This window comes from Lissotriton vulgaris, chromosome 8 (genome assembly GCF_964263255.1).
Source record: "Lissotriton vulgaris chromosome 8, aLisVul1.2, whole genome shotgun sequence".
NCBI classification, from domain to species: Eukaryota; Metazoa; Chordata; class Amphibia; order Caudata; family Salamandridae; genus Lissotriton; species Lissotriton vulgaris.
The window spans coordinates 328814381-328836650 of record NC_141696.1 but is presented as its reverse complement, the minus strand read 5'-3'; the positions used below and the strand labels follow the sequence as shown (position 1 = coordinate 328836650).

The following is a 22270-nucleotide window of genomic DNA, read 5'->3' as shown; positions in this document are numbered from 1 at the left end:
CATGAACCTGGTGACAAACAACCTAGATCATCGGTTCCACTCATCCCCATGATAAGTGCTACTACAGACTCCGAGGCACACTAAGTGTAGTCACGCTTCCAACACCTCATGACTACGTCACTGGTCATTCAGTACAAATGAACAAACTATTGGCCCATATGAAAATGGTTTTGTTACTTTACACCAGGATGCAGTACAGGTATCAAAAGGAAGAAATCAAAGGCCAGATTCCCTTGAGTGCAGAATGTGAAATACCCTCAGAAACCGGGGGTTTTATAGTTGTAGCCAGATAAATATCACTGAACTCCAGGCTACGAGTCATAGACCAGAAGAAGCTTTTGATTGCAATGCACACTTGTCAGAATTATTCAATTACACAAGATACGTTAATATACTGTAAATGCATCTTTGCTCCTGTAGACTTCCTAGATTTTTACATACAGCTATACTCCTTCAGGAGTGATGCGGATGGGATTCTGCTAATGGCCTTCAAAGATGCGTACCTACCGCATTTCTTATTCAGTTATTTAACACCACCCATCTGGCACAGTTACATTTCTGCGACTAGCCCCACAGAATGCCCACAATTGTAACTTCTTTGACAGATGGTTTCAGGGATTCTTAGGAAGCAGAATAGTATGATAAACTATACCAACACCGAGGATGACTACTCTGAGATACGAGCCAGGCTTCAAGATATCTAAGAACTCCATATGCCATATGCCAGTAATCTGTATGGACGAGAGATTAACTGCAGCTGTCACAAAATCTAGAGGTGACCCTTGTACATCCAATTACCTGATTGACCTGTAAATGCCCTGTAAGTTTCCCCCAGAGTGATACTACAATTGTGCTATAGTATGACATCTAAACATTAATATGTTACTTTGGTTGCATGTCATTCTGAAGAAAGGACACAGTACTGCATTAGTTAATGTTGCAAATATGTGTCCTTTACAAAAGAAAGACGTATTAACCCCTTCACTGCGGCGGCTATTCCGCCGCAGTGCTAAGGGGGGAGGGCGGCCGAGCGGCGGGAGCATGCTGTTGACGGAACCGCTCCGTCACCAGCGTCGGTTGCGCTGTGCTCATGACGGAGCGGTTCCGTCATGGCCCCGCCCGCTCAATAGAACGCTCAGCGCAGGCGCGGAATCCGCGCCGCGCAGGCATGCCGAGCGTGCCGTGACGGAACCGCTCCGTCATCAGCACAGTGCGACCGCAGCTGATGACGGAGCGGTTCCGCCATCAGCAGGGGAGGGGTTAAAAAACAGAAACATGAGCAGATAGAAAATTGCAATTCTATATGTTTTGCTTGGTGTACAGGCAGTAATGAATATTTATTAAAGAGAAACACTACTTACCCAGAAAGCAGCACACAAGGTTAATCCAAGACACAACTAGAAAAGGGAAAAACAATACAACAATACATTAACGCACAAAGCAGTACAAGTGGAATCTTCTTCTGTCAATTGAATACATGCATAAATCTACCAGTAATAATACTTTCACTTCCAAAGGATCCTCTAGTCATAAAACAACATTATTTACATGAATAAGAATTAGTTACCACATCTCTTGAATCCTTTCACAGTCCAGAGATAAGCTGGACTGTAAATCATCCATGTGTCTTGATTACCAAGATTAGTTTTGGTAGCATTGGAATACTGAAATTTAAGAACAGTAATAAGTTTTGCAACCAAGTAATGTTACCTATCCTGCTCACGGCCATGATGTCAGACAAGTGCTAATTTCAGTGATAGTACTGGTAAGACAACACATCGAACGTGCACACTGCTTACGCTAAAGTGTCAAATGCAATATGACAGAATTGTTTTTTTTTTTTAGATGTGTTAACAGAGGGTTAAACAAAACATGTTTCACGTCTACAAATGTTCTGATTTTTACGTCTTGCCAAGCAACAGCTCTAGTGGTATAAAACTGAAAGTCCTATTGTGTAAAATACCAATACATGGATTTGTGCAGCCCATTGCTGATCATTGGTTGGTATCCTTGTCAATCTTTCTTAGCTTATTTCTTCCTCTTCTTGTTTTTGCAACTCCCGTGGAGCATAGGTGTGCACAGTAATACAGACTGGATCTCTCCAGTGCTTACAATAAGGAACGACTTATTTCGTTTTCATTCAGTATTTAATGGAAGTGAACATACTTTTTCCTCGCTCTTCCTTCTGTGCTTGTTTTGTGGTACATATCATTGCTTTTTGTTCACCTGCCAGTTTTCTATTGCTTTTTGCAGCTCACCAATTCTTCTGTTGCTCTTCCACCCCTTCCTTTTGCCTATTACTTATCATACTCTCACTTCTCTCCGGTGCTTTCCCACCCCACCCCAGTTTTTACTTTTAGTTTTTATGGGGTCCAAGATATGCAAGCTGCAACTGGGGCAGTCACTCTGGTATTTTTATGCTCCTGTGCTCTGCTTTTCAAGTTTAAATACTTTATTCGACAACATTGTCATAAAAGCATGTATCCCTAAGTTAAACAGAATAAATACTAATCTAATAATAAAATCGTATTAAATACCATACAATTTGTACTTTGTTGGCGAATAACAATCTAAAAATACACATTTTTTTAAAAAGAATATCATCACAGCACAAAGTTTAAAAACAGAGATTAGTTGCTCATATAGTTCATAGGAGTTTTAAAGTGCGCGTTCGTATTATCCAAGCCCACCCCAAGAATTTAGCCATAGCAATTGCAAGGTTAGGGGCACAATTTGATTTCAAGATCCTTAAGGCCTCTAAACATTTCTTTGTGCCCAGATTTCTGCATGCGGGCTTCAACCATCTATTCCTTGGGGCAGCGTATAAGGGGCATACAAATAGAAAATGCGAGATGTCCTCTACGTGTGTTTTACAATAAAAGCAAGTGTTTACATTAACAGAAGACCATTTGACAGTGAAAGCATTTAGGGGTAAGGTGCCAATTCTGAACTGGAAATACAATTTCCTATCTAAAGGCTTGGAGATCAAGTCCCAATACTGTTCAAATTTTGGGGAAGTTTTAACTTCTAAGAACTGGGATGTCAGGACAGAAGGTTGACTAGAGGTCAATGCAGCATTGTTTATCATGTCCCAGTATAGCTTTTTTAGTGTAGTCTTTGAAGGAAAATCATCTGGGTCTACTGCAGACCACAAGTGTTCAAGGTGCAGTTTTTGGAGTAATTTCCTCACTTCTTTAAGCCAAAGTACTTTATGGAAAATATCAGAGTTGTCAACATCCAAGAGGGCAGCTGCGTAATGACTCAACTCAGGAGTGGTTTTTATGCGCCTCCAATATAGGAGGGGACGCAGTCTGACCATGTCCTCGATCCTTTTCCTCCCAAGATCGTGGTGGAGTGGGGTCGAGGGGGTGCTCTGTGGAACACCAATTAAGCGCCGCAGGAACTTGTTTTCTGCCACTGTTAAAGTGTTCAAATTGGTGAAACCCCATAATTCTGACCCATAAAGACATGCACCCAGCACTTTCATGCCATAGATCTCTATTATTGGCTGTATTGGTTTTGTGAATGAAGATTTGTGCTTTTGGGCTATTGCCCCTGCCAACTGATTAAATTTTAACACTACAGAGTCCATATGAGATCTCCAGTTCATGTTAGCATTCAAAGAGATGCCTAGGTAGGTGAAAGCATCTACTTCTTCCAAAAAAGCCCCATTGTGAACCATTTTCCCCTTGAATTTCTTAGAGGGATTCAGATTCATAAATTTAGTCTTTGTTGTATTTATTTCCAAGCCCCGAATCCGGCAGAAGTCACCAAAAGCGTTTATTGTCTTTTGTAGACCACTAGGGGTCCGCGAGACCAGCAGGGTGTCATCTGCGAACATTAGTACTGGAACTCGCTTCCCGTCTAATAATGGAGCATCCGTCGGAAATTGCTTCAAAAAGTCCACTATGCCATTAATGTAAAGGGAGAATAAGGTGGGGGCCAGGACGCAGCCCTGTCTCACGCCTCTCTCAACAGGGAAGGATTCAGTGACCTCTCCCTGGGCTCCCCACCTAATCCGGGCATAATTGTTCTCATGGAGCCTTACAAGCAAAGTTAATAATTCAGGACTTATTCCGAAATCCCTTAAGACATCCCAGAGTTTTTGCCGGGGAACTAAATCAAATGCTGACTTCAGGTCAACGAAAACAGCAAACAGAGGACCATTTAGCAGGGTTACATTTTTAGGTCTCGGCGTCAACGCGCGGAAGCGCGTCTCCGCCGAGATCTTTTGTCAGCGACTATCATTCCCAGGAGACAGTCCTGGCCACGCGCATCCTTCCAGGCGATTTGTAACTGGAACGCGCGCTGTGGCCAGGCGCTGTCTCCTGGGAAGCGCAAGCACCACACACGCATGCGCATACACACACAAACGCGCCCATGCACGCACGCACATACATACATACAGAGACACCACCCCTGACTCATACACACACGCGCGCACACACACAAGTGCACCGAGGCCCCCCCTCCCCCTCCCCCGCCGTCACCGTCGCACACATACATACACACACACACACGAGCATACACACACACAAGTGCACCAATCGCGCTCCAGAACTTACCTTACCTCAGCACGCGGCGCCCAACCTCCTGCTGGCGCGGCCCCGGGGCTCTACACCGCTCACAGGAGCCCCGGGCCGCGAGACGCTACGACTCCGCCTGCCTCCTCTTCCGGTGTGAACGTGGCCCCGCCCCCGTCACAGGCGACCGTGCCTGACTTCCGGGGCGGCCGCAAGTTCAAAGCTGCGCTGCTGATGTCCGGTCCCAGGGGCCTGTAGCAGGTCCTTATTTCGTGCCATCACTCGCCATGCCCAACCCACTCGCGGTAGCTTGCCTCGCTTTATGGCTCTCTCCACACGCCTAGCGGCCGCCACTTCTCACCTCCTTTGCAGAGTAGGCCTCAGCTAGCTTCGTGCTCCATCTACCAGTTCGGGCCGAATTTGCAATCGGCACCCTGGGCAGTTCTTTCAGGGCTTGCGGGTAGGCCTCTGTGCCCCACGGGGGGGGTGGGGGGGAGAAACACCAACCTCAGCGAGCAGCTCCGACTTCACCCGATGGGCACACCAGGCTGCAGGTTGCCTCGTGGCACGGCCTACACCTCCTCGGGCTCGCGTGATGTTCCCAGGCGGGCGCTCCAGTCAATCCTCCCCTCACCTCGCCACCAGACTCCGCTGCTCGTCGCTTCCCTCCGCTATCTTTGATCGGCGTCAATGTCGGGGGACAGATGCAGCCCAGTATCCTGCTTCGATCGGTGATGTCGGGGGTCCAAGTTTTGCTGCCGGGATGGGGTTTATGATGCGTGTTTCTCGGAGTACAGCGGGAGCCTCACTACATTGCGGCCATCACCTAGCGCCCCTCACTTCACGGAAGGTTGAAAGATGACACTTAGTATCACCGGTTCGTGCAACAGAAAGAGAAAAGACCATAGAAATCACTTAATTCGGTAGGTGAAAGTGATACACACCATGCCGATTTATCAGCCAACAGTGTCTATAAGTTTACGCTGTGTGCTGTCTGAGAGGGAGTACAAACTTCCACAGAGACCAAGCAGAGTGGTGAGTGCAGAGTGGTGAGTGGTGCAGAGTGGTGAGTGGTGCAGAGTGGTGAGTGGTGCAGAGTGGTGAGTGGTGCAGAGTGGTGAGTGGTGCAGAGTGGTGAGTGGTGCAGAGTGGTGAGTGGTGAGTGGTGAGTGGTGAGTGCAGAGTGGTGAGTGCAGAGTGGTGAGGGCAGAGTGGTGAGGGCAGAGTGGTGAGGGCAGAGTGGTGAGGGCAGAGTGATGGTGAGTGCAGAGTGGTGGTGAGTGCAGAGTGGTGGTGAGTGCAGAGTGGTGGTGAGTGCAGAGTGGTGGTGAGTGCAGAGTGGTGGTGAGTGCAGAGTGGTAGTGAGTGCAGAGTGGTGGTGAGTGCAGAGTGGTGGTGAGTGCAGAGTGGTGGTGAGTGCAGAGTGGTGGTGAGTGCAGAGTGCAGAGTGGTGAGTGCAGAGTGGTGAGTGGTGAGTGCAGAGTGGTGGTGAGTGCGGAGTGGTGGTGAGTGCAGAGTGGTGGTGAGTGCAGAGTGGTGGTGAGTGCAGAGCGGTGGTCAGTGCAGAGTGGTGGTGAGTGCAGAGCGGTGGTCAGTGCAGAGTGGTGGTGAGTGCAGAGTGGTGGTGAGTGCAGAGTGGTGGTGAGTGCAGAGCGGTGGTCAGTGCAGAGTGGTGGTGAGTGCAGAGTGGTGGTGAGTGCAGAGTGGTGGTGAGTGCAGAGTGGTGGTGAGTGCAGAGTGGTGGTGAGTGCAGAGTGGTGGTGAGGGCAGAGTGGTGAGTGCAGAGTGGTGGTGAGTGCAGAGTGGTGGTGAGGGCAGAGTGGTGGTGAGTGCAGAGTGATGAATGCAGAGTGGTGAGTGCAGAGTGGTGGTGAGTGCAGAGTGGTGGTGAGTGCAGATTGGTGGTGAGTGCAGAGTGGTGGTGAGTGCAGAGTGGTGGTGAGTGCAGAGTGGTGGTGAGTGCAGAGTGGTGGTGAGTGCAGAGTGGTGGTGAGTGCAGAGTGGTGGTGAGTGCAGAGTGGTGGCGAGTGCAGAGTGGTGGTGAGTGCAGAGTGGTGAGTGCAGAGTGGTGGTGAGTGCAGAGTGGTGGTGAGTGCAGAGCGGTGGTCAGTGCAGAGTGGTGGTGAGTGCAGAGCGGTGGTCAGTGCAGAGTGGTGGTGAGTGCAGAGTGGTGGTGAGTGCAGAGTGGTGGTGAGTGCAGAGCGGTGGTCAGTGCAGAGTGGTGGTGAGTGCAGAGTGGTGGTGAGTGCAGAGTGGTGGTGAGTGCAGAGTGGTGGTGAGTGCAGAGTGGTGGTGAGTGCAGAGTGGTGGTGAGTGCAGAGTGGTGGTGAGGGCAGAGTGGTGAGTGCAGAGTGGTGGTGAGTGCAGAGTGGTGGTGAGGGCAGAGTGGTGGTGAGTGCAGAGTGATGAATGCAGAGTGGTGAGTGCAGAGTGGTGGTGAGTGCAGAGTGGTGGTGAGTGCAGATTGGTGGTGAGTGCAGAGTGGTGGTGAGTGCAGAGTGGTGGTGAGTGCAGAGTGGTGGTGAGTGCAGAGTGGTGGTGAGTGCAGAGTGGTGGTGAGTGCAGAGTGGTGGTGAGTGCAGAGTGGTGGCGAGTGCAGAGTGGTGGTGAGTGCAGAGTGGTGAGTGCAGAGTGGTGGTGAGTGCAGAGTGGTGGTGAGTGCAGAGTGGTGGTGAGTGCAGAGTGGTGGTGAGTGCAGAGTGGTGGTGAGTGCAGAGTGGTGGTGAGTGCAGAGTGGTGGTGAGTGCAGAGTTGTGGTGAGGGCAGAGTGGTGAGTGCAGAGTGGTGGTGAGTGCAGAGTGGTGGTGAGTGCAGAGTGGTGGTGAGGGCAGAGTGGTGGTGAGTGCAGAGTGGTGAATGCAGAGTGGTGAGTGCAGAGTGGTGGTGAGTGCAGAGTGGTGGTGAGTGCAGAGTGGTGGTGAGTGCAGATTGGTGGTGAGTGCAGAGTGGTGGTGAGTGCAGAGTGGTGGTGAGTGCAGAGTGGTGGTGAGTGCAGAGTGGTGGTGAGTGCAGAGTGGTGGTGAGTGCAGAGTGGTGGTGAGTGCAGAGCGGTGGTGAGTGCAGAGTGGTGGTGAGTGCAGAGTGGTGGTGAGTGCAGAGTGGTGGTGAGTGCAGAGTGGTGGTGAGGGCAGAGTGGTGGTGAGAGCAGAGTGGTGAAGGCAGAGTGCAGAGTGGTGAGGGCAGAGTGGTGAGTGCAGAGTGGTGAGTGCAGAGTGGTGGTGAGTGCAGAGTGGTGGTGAGTGCAGAGTGGTGAGTGGTGAGTGCAGAGTGGTGAGTGCAGAGTGGTGAGTGGTGAGTGCAGAGTGGTGAGTGGTGAGTGCAGAGTGGTGGTGAGTGCAGAGTGGTGAGTGCAGAGTGGTGAGGGCAGAGTTTTATTTTTGATTTAAAGAAAAAAAATGTCATGAGCAATGCCAATAGCTCTACCTTTAATGATGCCGAGACCATTGCATTGCAAATGCTTGTTCCAGTATATAGTTAGAAAGTGGAATACCTGGTCGACAGAGCTGGTTAAAGGGCGAAATCCCGCTTGGTATGGGGAAAGGATGTCCTTATCAACTATCCAGGCTTGTATCTTGTTTTGAACCATCCTGCCCATCAGTTTTTGGGCGCAATCGATGAGGCTGATGGGCCTATAGTTGCTTGGTAGAGCCTTGTCCCCTTTCTTGTAGACTGGGATTATTTCTGCTCCTTTCCATGTTGCTGGTATCTTTGCCCCTTGTGCAATGGCATTTCCAAGCCATACAAAGTATTTACACCAGTTATCCCTGTCTGATAGGAAAACATCTGCCGGTATTCCATCGATTCCTGGCGCCCTACCTCTGGTCACTCCATCCATTGCCTCGTGTACATCTTTTAATGAAAATAATTCATTGGTGAAAAATACCCTTTCTAGGAGGGGAACAGCTTGCGAACCTGAATTGTCTGCATATTGGGGTTTGAAAAAATCCACCCAGGACTCCATTGCTACATGATTTTTCGGGCAGTCAGCTACACCCCCTGAGCTCCACTTTAGTATGGCCCAGAACTCTTTCTGGTGTTTATCAGCACATGCTTTCTTCAAATCTAGCCAAAGGTTCTCATCCCATTGCTTTTTTGCCTTAATCTGGGTTTTTCTATATTCATCCCTAGCATTTAAGACTCCAGTTTTAGATCTTAGTGCTATGCTAAGATTTTGTCTTGCTATTCTACAGGATTGGCCGTACCATCCCTTCTTTATGGGTGGTCCAATACCCTTCCTCTTCTTGTTTGTTTTAAAGAATAGCTTCTGGATGTTAGCAAAAAACTTTGGCTGTGACTCTTCAATTCTTAATTTAAAATTTTCATCATTCATTAAAACCTGTAGTCTGGCGACTTCATCGATAACTAACCCTTCAAGGACCTGCATATCCTCTGGGTTGCCTGCTAAAGTTAGCCATCTAATGTGACGGAGATTATTAGAAGGAACAACATCTAAGGTCGTGAAATTCCTAGCTAAATTTTCTGTGGTTGCTTTTTGTTCTAAGTTGAATAGCAAAGACAAAGGGTTGTGATCGCTCTCCAACCTGGATATGACCTGCATGTCAACCACTTTGCTCCAACCTCTAACATCTATCAGAATATAATCTATCCTACTACTTGATCTTAGGTTATCAAAGGTATGCCTGCCCTGAAGGTCAGAAGGGGTGCGGCCATTGGCTGCCCTTAGTCCTCTGGATAGGCATAAACTTTTAACCTGTATTGCTACTTCTGTCCACTTTTTTACCAACAGAAGGTCTAACTGGGGAATTCCCCATTTTGTGTCTTCCGCATGTGTCAGATCGTTATCCTCGCAACCTAGAGGTTCAAATGTTGTGTTTAGGTCTCCACCCACCAAAATAGTGTACTGCGTGGGTAGCATCTCTAGGTCATTGTCTAAAGCACCTACTATGTCAGAGGACGTGCCCCCTTGGGTTCCCCTTGCATAGATATTATATATTGCCAACTTGTAACCATCATTACAGGTGAGCACTATAGAAAGTAGGTCGCTATTAGTAATATGGCTCTGTTTGATAGTGCATTGCAGAGAATGGCGTATCCAAATAACTAGACCCCCTGAAGGGCGTCCCTTGGTATTCTTTTTCGCGGGCACATAGTAGTTTAATAAGCCCTGACGAAAGACTGGTGACACTGACCATGTTTCTTGTAGTAACACAATGTCATAACAGTCTATAAAGTCGCACCATTCTGGAGTCTCTATTTTATGTTGGATACCCGCAATGTTCCATGAGATGATCTTAATGCTACCTTCCCTTTCCATATTCCTCTTATTTAAGGGAATAGTCAGGTTAGGGAGAAGCGCACAAGTTGGAGAACTAACTTCATCTACATTAATATCAGTATGAACAAATAGTGAGTTGTTCTCTACTGCATTAAAGGTATAGCCTCTAGGGTCATGTATCTTGGACTCACAACAATCTGTTCCTGTTGTCATGAGAATACTAGTATTCCCGTGTTTGACCGTTGCGATCTTTGGTTCCCCTAAACTCATTGATTTTTCCAGTCAATCACATTGACTTAGCCCTGAAAGGGCAGAGAACCTGTTTTCTATCGAAATTCCCCAATTGTTTTTATTTACAGGGAGATTGGCTTTCCTTATTACAGGGTTCCATTTGGTTTTTAACAGTGTTGGGTTTATATTCTTTCCCTTTTTTATATAAAAGAAATCCAACGTTAGTGGCACTATTTCGGTAGATCAACGCTGGGGGGGGATATATATTAGCTAGAATGTTTGGTAGGACTTCAGGATCTGAGAAGTGCAACACCACGCAATCCCCCTTGAATTTTTTGATGCCACCCCCGATCCATTCAACCCTTCTAGCTTTCACTACTTCCTGTGCCAACTGGTCCCTGCCTCCTGGTTTAAAAGCCATATTCTTTGATAACCAGTGAAGTGATTTATTTATCAAAGAAGGGATGTTCTCAGCTTGCCCTGGTTCTAATTGAGGGACATTTGCTAAAACCAATATTAGTGGGGAGGCTTCCACTATTCATTCTACAGGCCCTTTATCTATGTTGTCTATCTCTTTTGTACTTCTTGAGGCTGGCCTTGCAGAAACCTCATCAATGGTAGCTGGGTTTGGGATTCCCGACCCTTCTCCCCCTTGGGCAGGCCTCCACATGGTGTTCTGGGAAGTATTTGCTGAAGAATCTGGCCCAAGTGCGGCTTTGGTATTTTTCGGGTCAGCCATAACCAAATTTGTTAGAGCAGGCTTTGATCTTTCTTCTGTAGTTTTTTGCAAAAGTACCCCCAGTCTGGTAACCTCTTCTGTGAGCTGGTCAATTTTGCTTAGGAGTGGTTTGGTGATAGTTTTAATTTTGTTATCTATGGCATTCAGTAGCTTTTTGAATTGATCTTCATCCAGGTAAACCTTTCCTCCCCCGTTACTCCTAGTATCATCTCCAGTTTTCTCCTGAGGAGAAGCCTCAAGGCGCTTTTTACCTGATCGAAGACCACCCCTTTTTGGTATATTCTTTCCCCCTCCCTTTGATACTCTAGGGGCTGGGACCGGTGTAGGGGTTTCTTCTTCTAGAGTAATAATGTCAGTATCAGTGGTACATTCAGGAACTGGTTCATTGATTGCAACTAGTAATTGGGTCAGAGGATTGTTATCTGGAGTTTGGAAGACCTCATTACTAATATCAAGAACTGAGGTAGGTAGAGGCGTGTTATCGATAAGCAAGTCCGGTGAATAGCTAAGGCCCAAAGATGATCTCCTATCCTGGTTAATTTTGGCAACTTTCTGTACCATGTAATTGTCTATTGTATTAAGTGGAGCGGAAGAGGCTTTAGCTTTGGACATTTTACAAGGTAGCAACAATGCTGGTCCATGGGGTTAGAATCACTATGGTAACCCAGACACTTGCAGGAATGAAGGGAGTGCTTCACTTACTTGGGTGTTTTTGAGCAGCGGTCTTGGCCCTGCTCCTGCCTCTTCGTGCCGATGAGGGCCGTAGAGGGCCCGCCCTTTGCCCGGGCTTCGCCCCGGGCGTCCCGCGAGGCGGGTCTCCTTCTCCCTTTATTCTCCTGTGAGCGCTCTGCTGGCGCGTTTCGCGTCACTTCCGCGCGCCGCCGCGATGCCTGCCGGGAGTTGTAGTCCCCCCGGAGCGGCGGCGCGGTTACCAATGCCCAGATATGACTCTCGGCGGTGGCGGCTTGGGCGTCAGCTCAGGCGAGTTGTTTTTGGCCTGGAATGACTCTCGGCGGTGGCGGCTGGCAGATCTGTGCAGGCAAGTCCCAGGATATGACTCTCGGCGGTGGCGGCAGGTAAGTAAGTCTCCCCCGCTCTGCCGGTCTCCTTCTCCCTTTATTCTCCTGTGAGCGCTCTGCTGGCGCGTTTCGCGTCACTTCCGTGCGCCGCCGCGATGCCTGCCGGGAGTTGTAGTCCCCCCGGAGCGGCGGCGCGGTTACCAATGCCCAGATATGACTCTCGGCGGTGGCGGCTTGGGCGTCAGCTCAGGCGAGTTGTTTTTGGCCTGGAATGACTCTCGGCGGTGGCGACTGGCAGATCTGTGCAGGCAAGTCCCAGGATATGACTCTCGGCGGTGGCGGCAGGTAAGTAAGTCTCCCCCGCTCTGCCGGTCTCCTTCTCCCTTTATTCTCCTGTGAGCGCTCTGCTGGCGCGTTTCGCGTCACTTCCGCGCGCCGCCGCGATGCCTGCCGGGAGTTGTAGTCCCCCCGGAGCGGCGGCGCGGTTACCAATGCCCAGATATGACTCTCGGCGGTGGCGGCTTGGGCGTCAGCTCAGGCGAGTTGTTTTTGGCCTGGAATGACTCTCGGCGGTGGCGGCTGGCAGATCTGTGCAGGCAAGTCCCAGGATATGACTCTCGGCGGTGGCGGCAGGTAAGTAAGTCTCCCCCGCTCTGCCGGTCTCCTTCTCCCTTTATTCTCCTGTGAGCGCTCTGCTGGCGCGTTTCGCGTCACTTCCGCGCGCCGCCGCGATGCCTGCCGGGAGTTGTAGTCCCCCCGGAGCGGCGGCACGGTTACCAATGCCCAGATATGACTCTCGGCGGTGGCGGCTTGGGCGTCAGCTCAGGCGAGTTGTTTTTGGCCTGGAATGACTCTCGGCGGTGGCGGCTGGCAGATCTGTGCAGGCAAGTCCCAGGATATGACTCTCGGCGGTGGCGGCAGGTAAGTAAAGCTCTGCTTTTCATAATTTAGAGTTTAAAAATAGCCATCTCACAAAATTAAACAAAAACAAAAAAACAAAATATAACTTAGGGCACTTATACGGGTCATGTCACTATGGTTGCGCATACCCAGACAGCCATCTTAAAATGCTTTTACTTACACCAAGACCTATTTCAAAATGGTTGCCCACGTGTACATGTGCACCCTGATGTTTTTCTTATAAAGACAAAACATTCAAAGATGATTGCAGGTGCGTATGCATGCGGCACACAGCTGACCATTCTGAATTTTTATTTTCATATTTTTCACTGTGATTTACAAACAAGCATTAGCAAACAAACAGCTGAGCCCTAATGTTCGAGTTGACATCTATTTGACCAGCCAAGTCTGTTGCAGTTGAAAAAAAAGTACTAGATCATAATCAAACTTGGTGAATTTATTTAAAGAAAGAATTAGGGGCCTAAAAATGTGTATTTAAAGAATAAAGAAAAGAAACAAAATAGAGGTAGATTTATTTGTGAAAGCAGGTACTCTGTAGAATACTACTGGCAGTAACTTCTCGTAAAGAGAACTACACTGAGAAATGATGTCAACAGGACTAATATTTTTTTTCTGCCCAGCTGCAGTGAGCTTCATTTTTTAAAATAACGATTTTCCAAAACTGATGACAAACACAAACACTAATAACACTAAAATAAGAAAGAATTCAAGCAAATGAGATTCTAGCGCTTAATGTATCATTAAATCTACAATATCTGGTTTCACCAATATGAATAGGAGCTGTGTGATATCAAATTGGACTCGTCTGTACCCTCGTCATCTAATGACTGAGACCTTAATGATAACTCAATACAACAGGATATCATATTCTGCAGGTACACTCTCTTATACACAATACATATAATACCATAGATCATTGTGCAAAATGGCATGACAGCAAATGTTTAGAGGGAGAAGTATCGTCTTATAAGAGAATAAGTTGAAATACTACTTGCAATAACTTATTAAAAAGCCATACACATGCACAGCACCACGAAAAGACATGACCTTGTCTTTGCACACTGATTTATTGTGAGATATGAATTCTGTCACAGCGGAAAATTGTATTTCGTATCAGGAAACGTATAGAGAATAACAAGCGCTGCACTTGTAATGAAACAAGGCCTGACTTTATTCCAAGAATGTGCGTGTGTGTGTGTAAGTAAAAAGGTGTAGAATTAAGCATTTTTAGGTCTCGCTATTCGATGCGCACGCATCGAGCTTGCGAGGATATAGGGCTTTAAACAAACTTTAACTAACTGGGCGATTTGGTGCTGTGCCCGTGGCTTTTAGGTCAATGCGCAAGCGCATTGACCTAAAATGCGCGTATGCAAACAACCTATTGATCTACTGCAGCATAAGGATTCATTTATTAATCAGTGTTCTTCTGATACTGGCCATGACGTGTTAGTAACGTGAATACCATCAGTTGTAGTGATACTCGTGAAGATAAATATTTCAATGTTCCTATTATTTTAACACGCGCTGTTAATTTTAGCATATTTCCTAGCGGTTTCTGATCTTAGTGGGCTTTAAGTGTGTATTTCCACTGTCCTACATTATTGATAAGTGGTTAGAGGTCTACATTTGCAATGCCAATAGTCTCTCTCCCTTGCTCCCTCTAGCTCTATCTTACTCCCTCTAGCTCCACCACCACCACATCCACCACCACCACCACCACCACCGCATCCACCAACACCACATCCACCACCACCACCACATCCACCACTGCATCCACCACCACCACATCCACCACCACATCCAACACCACTTCCACCACCACCGCATCCACCACCACCACCGCATCCACCAACACCACATCCACCACCACCACCACATCCACCACCACCACCACCACATCCACAACCGCCACATCCACCACCACCACATCCACATCACCACCACATCCACCACCTCCACCACCACCAACACCACCAACACATCCACCACCACATCCACCCCCACATCCACCACCATCACCACCACATCCCCCAGATCCACCACCACCACATCTATATGTGTGTGGCTCTGTGTGTTTGTAGGTGCAAATGCAATGTTCTTGGATTTTCGTCACAATAACATACACTGAACATAATCTTCACAAAAGTTATTTACAAACGTTTAAGCTATTGCCATTATAAATTACAATAACTTTTATTTAAGTATTAATTATTTACAAAATTAAAAGCCATTGTTATTTGTAATATCAATACATCTAAGTCACGTAAATACAACACACATTGCATTACAAATGCTATAGGTGTCACATTTGCAAAAGTTAAAACTATTGACATTGTAACTGACAAAGCTATTAATTTTGCTACTTTCAAAACCAACACATACATTAAAAAAGTGTCATTTACAATACCAATAGCTCAAACTTTCCTAATGCGAGACCTATTGCATTTCCAATGCTTGTTATTGTATGCAAGTATTACTTAATGAGTAAATCAACATTCTTTGATGTAGGGAATACAAAACGAACAAGTACAAAAGTAACAAATATTGATATGGCCAACATGTCTGGCCTTTTATTATTAGGTCTACTATTATCTACAGTTACTATTTATAGTAAACACACGTCTCTCACACACGTGCCTTGATCGCCCTCTCTCGGACTCACACAACACAGAAACTTGAGTGAGCATCGTAGTGTTGATGCTAGTTGTAGTGATGGCAGTTACGATACTTTCAGTACTGGTATTATTGGTGATAGTGTTGACAGTAGTAGCCATGGGGACTATGGCTCTGATGGCGTGATAGTGTTGATGGAGGTAGCAGTAGTAGTGGTGGTGTTAGGGGTGAACACAATTTATTGGAAACAAATCCTGCTTCAATGAAACCTCAGGTTATAAGTTCCAAGTACACTTTTTATACAACAAAAATAGCACCACAGGAAGAACATAGTTGCCTATTCTCAATTGCAAAGGAAACATAAAGCCATTTTACTGACAGTGAAATTATCGAAAGGCTTCAGTTAAACCTGGCATCTTGGGTATGGTTTTCCCTTGACTTTTTGCCTACTCACTCGTGTTGAGGACTTAATTTTTGCTGGCTTTACAACTCTGGGCAATTTACCACTGCTGACTAGTGCTAAAGTGCATGTGCTCTTCCCCTAAAACATGGTAACATTTGGCTTATTCACAACTGGCATATTTAATTTATTTATATGTCCCTAGTAAAGTGCACTACAAGTAACCAGAGCCTGTAAATTAAAGACTACTGTGGGCCTGAAGCGCTGATTGTGTCACCAACTTCAGTAGCCCTTTAAACAGGTCTCCTGCCTCCTATTGCAGAGCCCGAGCGTGCAGTTTAAAATGACATTTCGACATGGCAAGTTAACCCTTTTGTCAGGCCCAAACCTTCATTTTTAATACATATCAGTCACCCCTAAGGTAGGCCTTAGGTAGCCATAAGGGCAAGGTGCAGCATATCACTAGCAGAACATACAAAACTTGCAAGGCCTATACCTCCTTTAGGTTAACATTGGGATTACCTTTTTTTTAAAGTGTAATTCCCAATTGGGAAAATATAGATATTTCCAGTTTGGTGTCTTTAGACTCACAATTTAAAATTACAACTGAGGGTAAAATTGTATTTTAAGTTATTAGTCTGAAAACGCCACTTTTGGAAAGTTTGCACTTTTTTACTTGAACCATTCTGTGCCTCTGCCTGTCTCTAAATACAAGTCTGGGGTGGGTGAGATAACCCCACACATAGAGAGCTTAAGGATGCCTAATCAGCTGTCCACATCTGATTGGCCAACCTGGACAGGTTAGGAGGGAGGAGCGGACACTTGCACCCGACTTAGCTGTGACTGTCCCCACACAAAGAGCTGCATACCCCCCTGTAATGAGTCTGGCGCCAGGACAGGAAGGAACTTTGTGCACCTCAATGGCCTCTCTTTAAAGTCTTCCAGAAGTAATTGACGCCAACGCATGTCCTCCTCTGCTCCTTGCAGGGGGTCTTAGATGCTGACGCATCCCTCAACTAAGGTACTTTTTCAGTGGGACAAGGTTTGTTCCCTGTATCCAAACCGTGCTCCATCGTGCCCGGCCTGAACTTTCATATTTTGTCCCATCAACTGTGACTAGACAGCCCTGGTTGGCGCTTTATGTTTTGAAGCACTATATTTCAAGATATTCTTTAAAAATCCATAACTCTGGTTCTACTTATTGTTTTTTGTCATTTTGGTCTTGTTTTGTTCATTAGAGTAAGCTTTTTTTTTATCCAGGAGTGGATTATTTTTGCGTGGCATTTTCACTCCTTTACTGTATCAAGTGTTGCACAAATACTTAACGCATTGCCTCTTAGGTTAAGCCTGCATGCCAGAGTGAGCACAGGTTAATTGAATTGATGGTGTGTATCAGACTTACCCTCTCTAGTAGTATGGTCCCTATTTGGACAGGGTGCATACCCCTGCCTACTAGTGACCCAATTCCCAACAGCTTCCTTTTAACAAAACAGAAATAAAACTGCCAAGACAGCTAAAGGCCAGGAAGTATTGACCTATTACCACATGCTACTTTTGGTATTCTGTTGGCTGGCCCATCCTAGCTTTAAGGCAAACTCCTCTGAAGCATACTTTGAATTAAAATGTAATTTAAATAAAACCGGATGTTCTCAATTATTTGAACCACAAAACAATACAAAAATGATGAATTTTTAATTCACAAACAAATTTAAAAAAAATGAAATATTACTAGGAAGGTTGGAGTTTTTCTAAATTCAATTGAGGCTACTCATCATCCGTACTATATTCTGGTTGATGTAGATGCACTGCTCCCATGAATCAATCTGAGGATACCATCTTAATCCTTCCCGAATATCAAATTCCTTCACATTTACAGAACGTTTTAAAATGTTCAATTACATATTTTGTTTCTTTTTTATATATACAGTAATAATTTCTTAATATTTAATTTTCCAAGCAGTCACAGACACCCTGATTAGGCTTTGCAGATCCCCATGGGTCCCTTGTACCACACGTTAAGAACCACTGCACAAGAGGTACATGCACCTCATACTGAAGACCCACCACAGAATATTCAGACACCAAGCACCCAATGGACACATTCTTACGAAGTGCACACACCAAAGGTCCCGCATGACACTTTTCACAAAGCAGAAATGGATACTGTTAAAATTGGGGGTCTCTGGTTGGGGCAGGTATGTACTTGCGACAAGCAGGGACCCTCTCCTCTAAGTCAGGGAGAAGGATTACCCTCTAAAAATAACCCCTGCTTACCCTCTAGGTAGTGTGGCGCAAGCAGTCAAGGCTAATCTCTAGAGCACATAGGGTTAAACATTTGCAGTATCACACACAATAACTGTCAACCCACCACACAATGACACCAGACTGTATTCTTGTAAAAATATATCTCTTTTATATAGATTTAACGCAGGCTTGTAAATATGGTCTTTGTACAGTTCCAAATGGTTCCAGTTACTTGTTCAGGTTGTACATATACTCTTCAAGCAGTGCCTTGTAAATACAGTCTTTTCAGATCTCAAAAAGCGTTTCCAGTTACTCTCTAAATATGTTACAGGTTTCAAAGCAATTGTAGTTCTTATTCAGCTTTAAAAATAGTTCTTATTCTTGGACCAATGTCACTGGGTGTAAGATGACCTTCACCAGCTTAACTTTAGACCCACAATGGTCCAGGCACTGTGTGCTGCGTGTTGAACCCTTTCGCTCCCTTTGGTACGCTTCACAGCGCTTCAGTGCGACTCGTTCGGGAAATCCAGCGCGGCCCCGCTAAACCTCACGCATCTCGCGTGAGAAGCGTACGGCGCTGAGGAAGGGGGGCGAGGCGTACTGGGCGCTGGAGCTGTGCGAGTCGTACCGAAGCCTGGAGACAGGATGGGGACGTCTCGCAGGTACGGCCGCACAGCGTAGGGGCCTCAGTGGGCTCGAGGGAGTGCGCGCCTCACGGACTTCGGGTCCTGAGCGCCGCGCACTTGGCACACAGAGTCACAGAACCTTCTTGTGGGTGGATTTGAAGGGCACAGCAGCGGGGTCAGTTCTGGTCACGTCGCGATGCTCCTTGGGGGCAATGCGAGCTACGGCTTGTCAGACGTAGGCGCAGGCTCTTCAAGGACGGTGCGTTGTGGGGCAAACAGACGTACCCGCAGCATACGCTTCGACCCTGGAGGGGGAGCGCCTGCAGGCGGGGCTGATGGGGGTACGATTCGTTGAACAAGACGTACCAGCCAGGCTACGCCCCGCAGCAATTCACTTCACAGCTGCGGGGAGCGGGTCTCAGCGCACGGGTCACGGAGGGCACAACTTGCAGGCAGAGTCAGTCTTTACTGGGCAGCCTGCGGCACGGGGATCAGTAGGCGGCGATGCTCGGACTGGACAGGTCCTCCTTCACGGAGTGAGCTACGGCTCAGAACGGGGGCAGTCATGGTGCTCGTACCAGCGAGGGGCGGGTCTTCACTTTGCAGCTGGCGCACGATCAGGCCACAGTCCCGGTGCTTAGGGGACACAGGGGCACAAATTGGTAGAGAGCGCGGCGTAGAAGCACAACGCTCTCAGCTCTCCTTCACTCGGCGCTGCAGGGACAGACAGCACACGCCAGCAGCAGCTTCCTTCTGGGGGGGGGGGGGGTGGGGGGGGGGGGTAGCGCCCACTGTTCCTGGGGCGCAGTTCAGGGGGCAAGTTCCACAGCAAGCCCTTGGAGATCTTTGTAGAAGTTTGGCATAAGTTGAAAATAAATAAAGTAAAGTCTCTAGTCTTTGTCCTTCTCTCCTTCTGCAGCAAGGCACCCACCACAGGCCAGTCTCTCAGGTTTAGAGACAGGAGTCCTCATTGTAGTATTTCCAGGTCCTTCTCGTCGGGCAGAGTTTTTTCTTTGGCACAAACAGGATCTGATTTCTTGGGAGCAGGGCTCTTTCTTTTATAGGACATTTCTTTTGTTCTTTCAGGCCAGGGGGGCCTTTGCATAACTTCTTTCAGTCTCGGAGTACTTTGTTGGGTGTACTCTGGGGTCTTCTTTCAGTGTGAGGGGCAGGCACATCAGACGCTCCACAGGAGGAGGAGCCAGTATTGTGTGGACAGGGGCAGCCAGGAGTACCTTGTTTACAGTGCTTCGCCCTTCCTGGGCCAGGTGCTGGCTGAGTCATCAGTCGCTCCCCAGGGGGCGGAGTCAGCATTGTGGTAGCAGAGCACAGCCCTATTAAAGAGTCCAGGGGCACTCCCACCTCCCACTAAGGTGTAATCCTGGCATTCACCACCTGTCATCCCCAGCCCTGTCACTCACATAACCCAGACAGTCAGATACACATCCTTGCAGAGGCGGGCTGAAATGGTTAGGCAAGCAAAGGCTAACTTTCTAAAAGTAGCATTTCCAAACACAGGATATTAAAATAAACTTTACTAAAAGAAGTATTTTATTATTCTGAGTTCAGGCATACTAAACTTGATTTTCTACCATGTTCCCTGAGCCTGCCGGGATTATAGGTTGTAATAATTCCAGTAGCCCATCTTGGCCTAAGAGAACAGGTAGCCTTACAATAGTGAAAAACGAATTTGACTGGAATTCACTATTAGGACATGCTACTCACATCAGAGCATGTCCTACCTTACACTTACAATGCACCCTGCCCTTGGGCCTACCATAGGGGTGACTAATATGAAGTTAAGGGAAGGTATAGGGGCTCGCAAGTGTGTGCACTTGCCCAGCCAGCATGACAGTCCCAGACTGCACGCTGGTTCTGCAGTGGTAAACCCTAGACACATTTTAAGAGGCTGCTTCTGTGGGTGGAGCAACCAGTGCTGCAGGCCCACTAGCAGCATTGGAATTTACGAGCCCTGGCACTCCTGGTGCACTTTACTGGGGACTGACAGTAAATCCAATGAACTGATCAGGAATATCAATCACAGTTACACTTTACATAGGGAGCACTTGCACTGCGGCACGGATTGGCTGTGGCGCAGTGCCCTGAGCAGCAGACACCAGCAAAAACATCTGAGGCACATCAGCAAAAAGTGGAAGGGAAACTCACGCCAAGGTGCCAGGTCTAACAGATACATACAACCAGCACTTTAAAAAGATTAAAGAAGGTTCAATGCCTCGAAATATCATCTGAAGATCCTGGCAAACAAGATGAAAAGGTTGCCTACAGTAAATATATTTCTGGTGGAACAGGGTGTGTGTTGTAGCCCTTCTAAGTCCATATACTATTGAACTATTAGCAATGACTCATGCTTCATGATCTACGACTGAAACAGGCATTCTCGAATGATGAATGACTATCATTTGTGAAATATTTTTCTGGCACTTTACCTTTCAAAACTCATATTTTCCTTGTGTCCTTTGATGGATGTAGCTGTTCCTGTAATCTCACTGACAGCCATTAGGCAGTCTCTAGGAGGTTCTTCTATGTTGAGTCTGAAATAAATATTTGGCTCTCTCCACAACTATCATGGTCCCCGGGCACCATAGTGGTCCATAACTTTTTGGCAGATTCGCTTTTAAGCTAGTTTGCAGATTGTGAAGCACTGGGAGTTGGAAACAAATAGTTCTGAGAAATGTTACATTTATTTAAAGTATTCAATGGGAGTCCATGAAGATAGAAATTTGGCAGGTAATCATGGGTTAAAATATCTAATGAAATGCTCATTTTGTGTGAGTTGAGGTTGAATCTATTCCTGTGCGTTGAAAACCATTACACTGACTGACTCTTAGTAGCAACATATGGTATTCCGATAACTGTTAAGAGCATTTAAAGGTTCTAAATATGCGCAGTTGCTTCCAAACAAGTCTGGAATGTAAACAATCACATTTAGCCGCACTGTTTAAATAACACTATTGTGATACCCAAATGGTTGTCAGAAAATTAATTCTATACACGAGGCTTGTTCTGATGGTCAGAGCCAGCTCTTAATAAATTATTACAAGTTATTTGTAAAACATGTACAAAATAAAAGAACGTGACAGTGGTTCCAAAATACTAGAACTAGGTGCACATTTCTAAACACCCCAATAATTTCCCTTTCCAAGTTACTTCCAGACTCCTGGCTCAGTGTCTGTTAAACTGCATTTCATGGAGATATCCTCAAAAGGTTGGAAATTAAGAAACCAAATCATATGGATTCTCATGTTAAACAATGACTTGAGATCTACAAGTAATTTTAAAATGTTCTTAGAACGTCCCTTGAAGGACCTCGCTCGTGATCGAGCTATGCTCGTGTTCAGTCAAAGTTTCTTACTTAAATATTCCCTACCTTGTCTGTCACCTCAGTTTGAGGTATGTTAGTTTAAATGATAAGCACCATATTAAACAAGTGAAATACTAAACAATTCTTTCATTTCAAATAACTAGATACTTACTAGCATTACGATTGTAGCTATCAATCGAGTTGGTTCAAACATTCTTTTACACTGTTTCACAGGTCCCATAAGAAATACGGTGCTAAGAAATAAAGGTAGCAGGTTAGATCAAGCATCACATTATTGCTGCATGAATATGAAACAATTCCAAAGCACCAAGCTTTTGTATCCAAGTCATCAACAGGATTACATTTTCGCAATGCTCAAAGTAATCATGGTAGAAA

The 22270-nt window shown here is 46.6% G+C and overlaps 1 protein-coding gene across 1 annotated transcript in view; it reads right to left on the bottom strand.

Annotated features, from left to right (window-relative positions):
• SFT2D2 (SFT2 domain containing 2) overlaps positions 1-22270 on the bottom strand; it is a 136059-nt gene that overhangs the window by 14542 nt on the left and 99247 nt on the right. The window contains exons 4-5 of the mRNA XM_086934087.1: positions 22047-22128; positions 1362-1397 (exon numbers count right to left, since the gene is read on the bottom strand). Coding sequence (XP_086790213.1) covers positions 1362-1397; positions 22047-22128 — 118 coding nt within the window. The remainder of the gene's footprint in view (positions 1-1361; positions 1398-22046; positions 22129-22270) is intronic.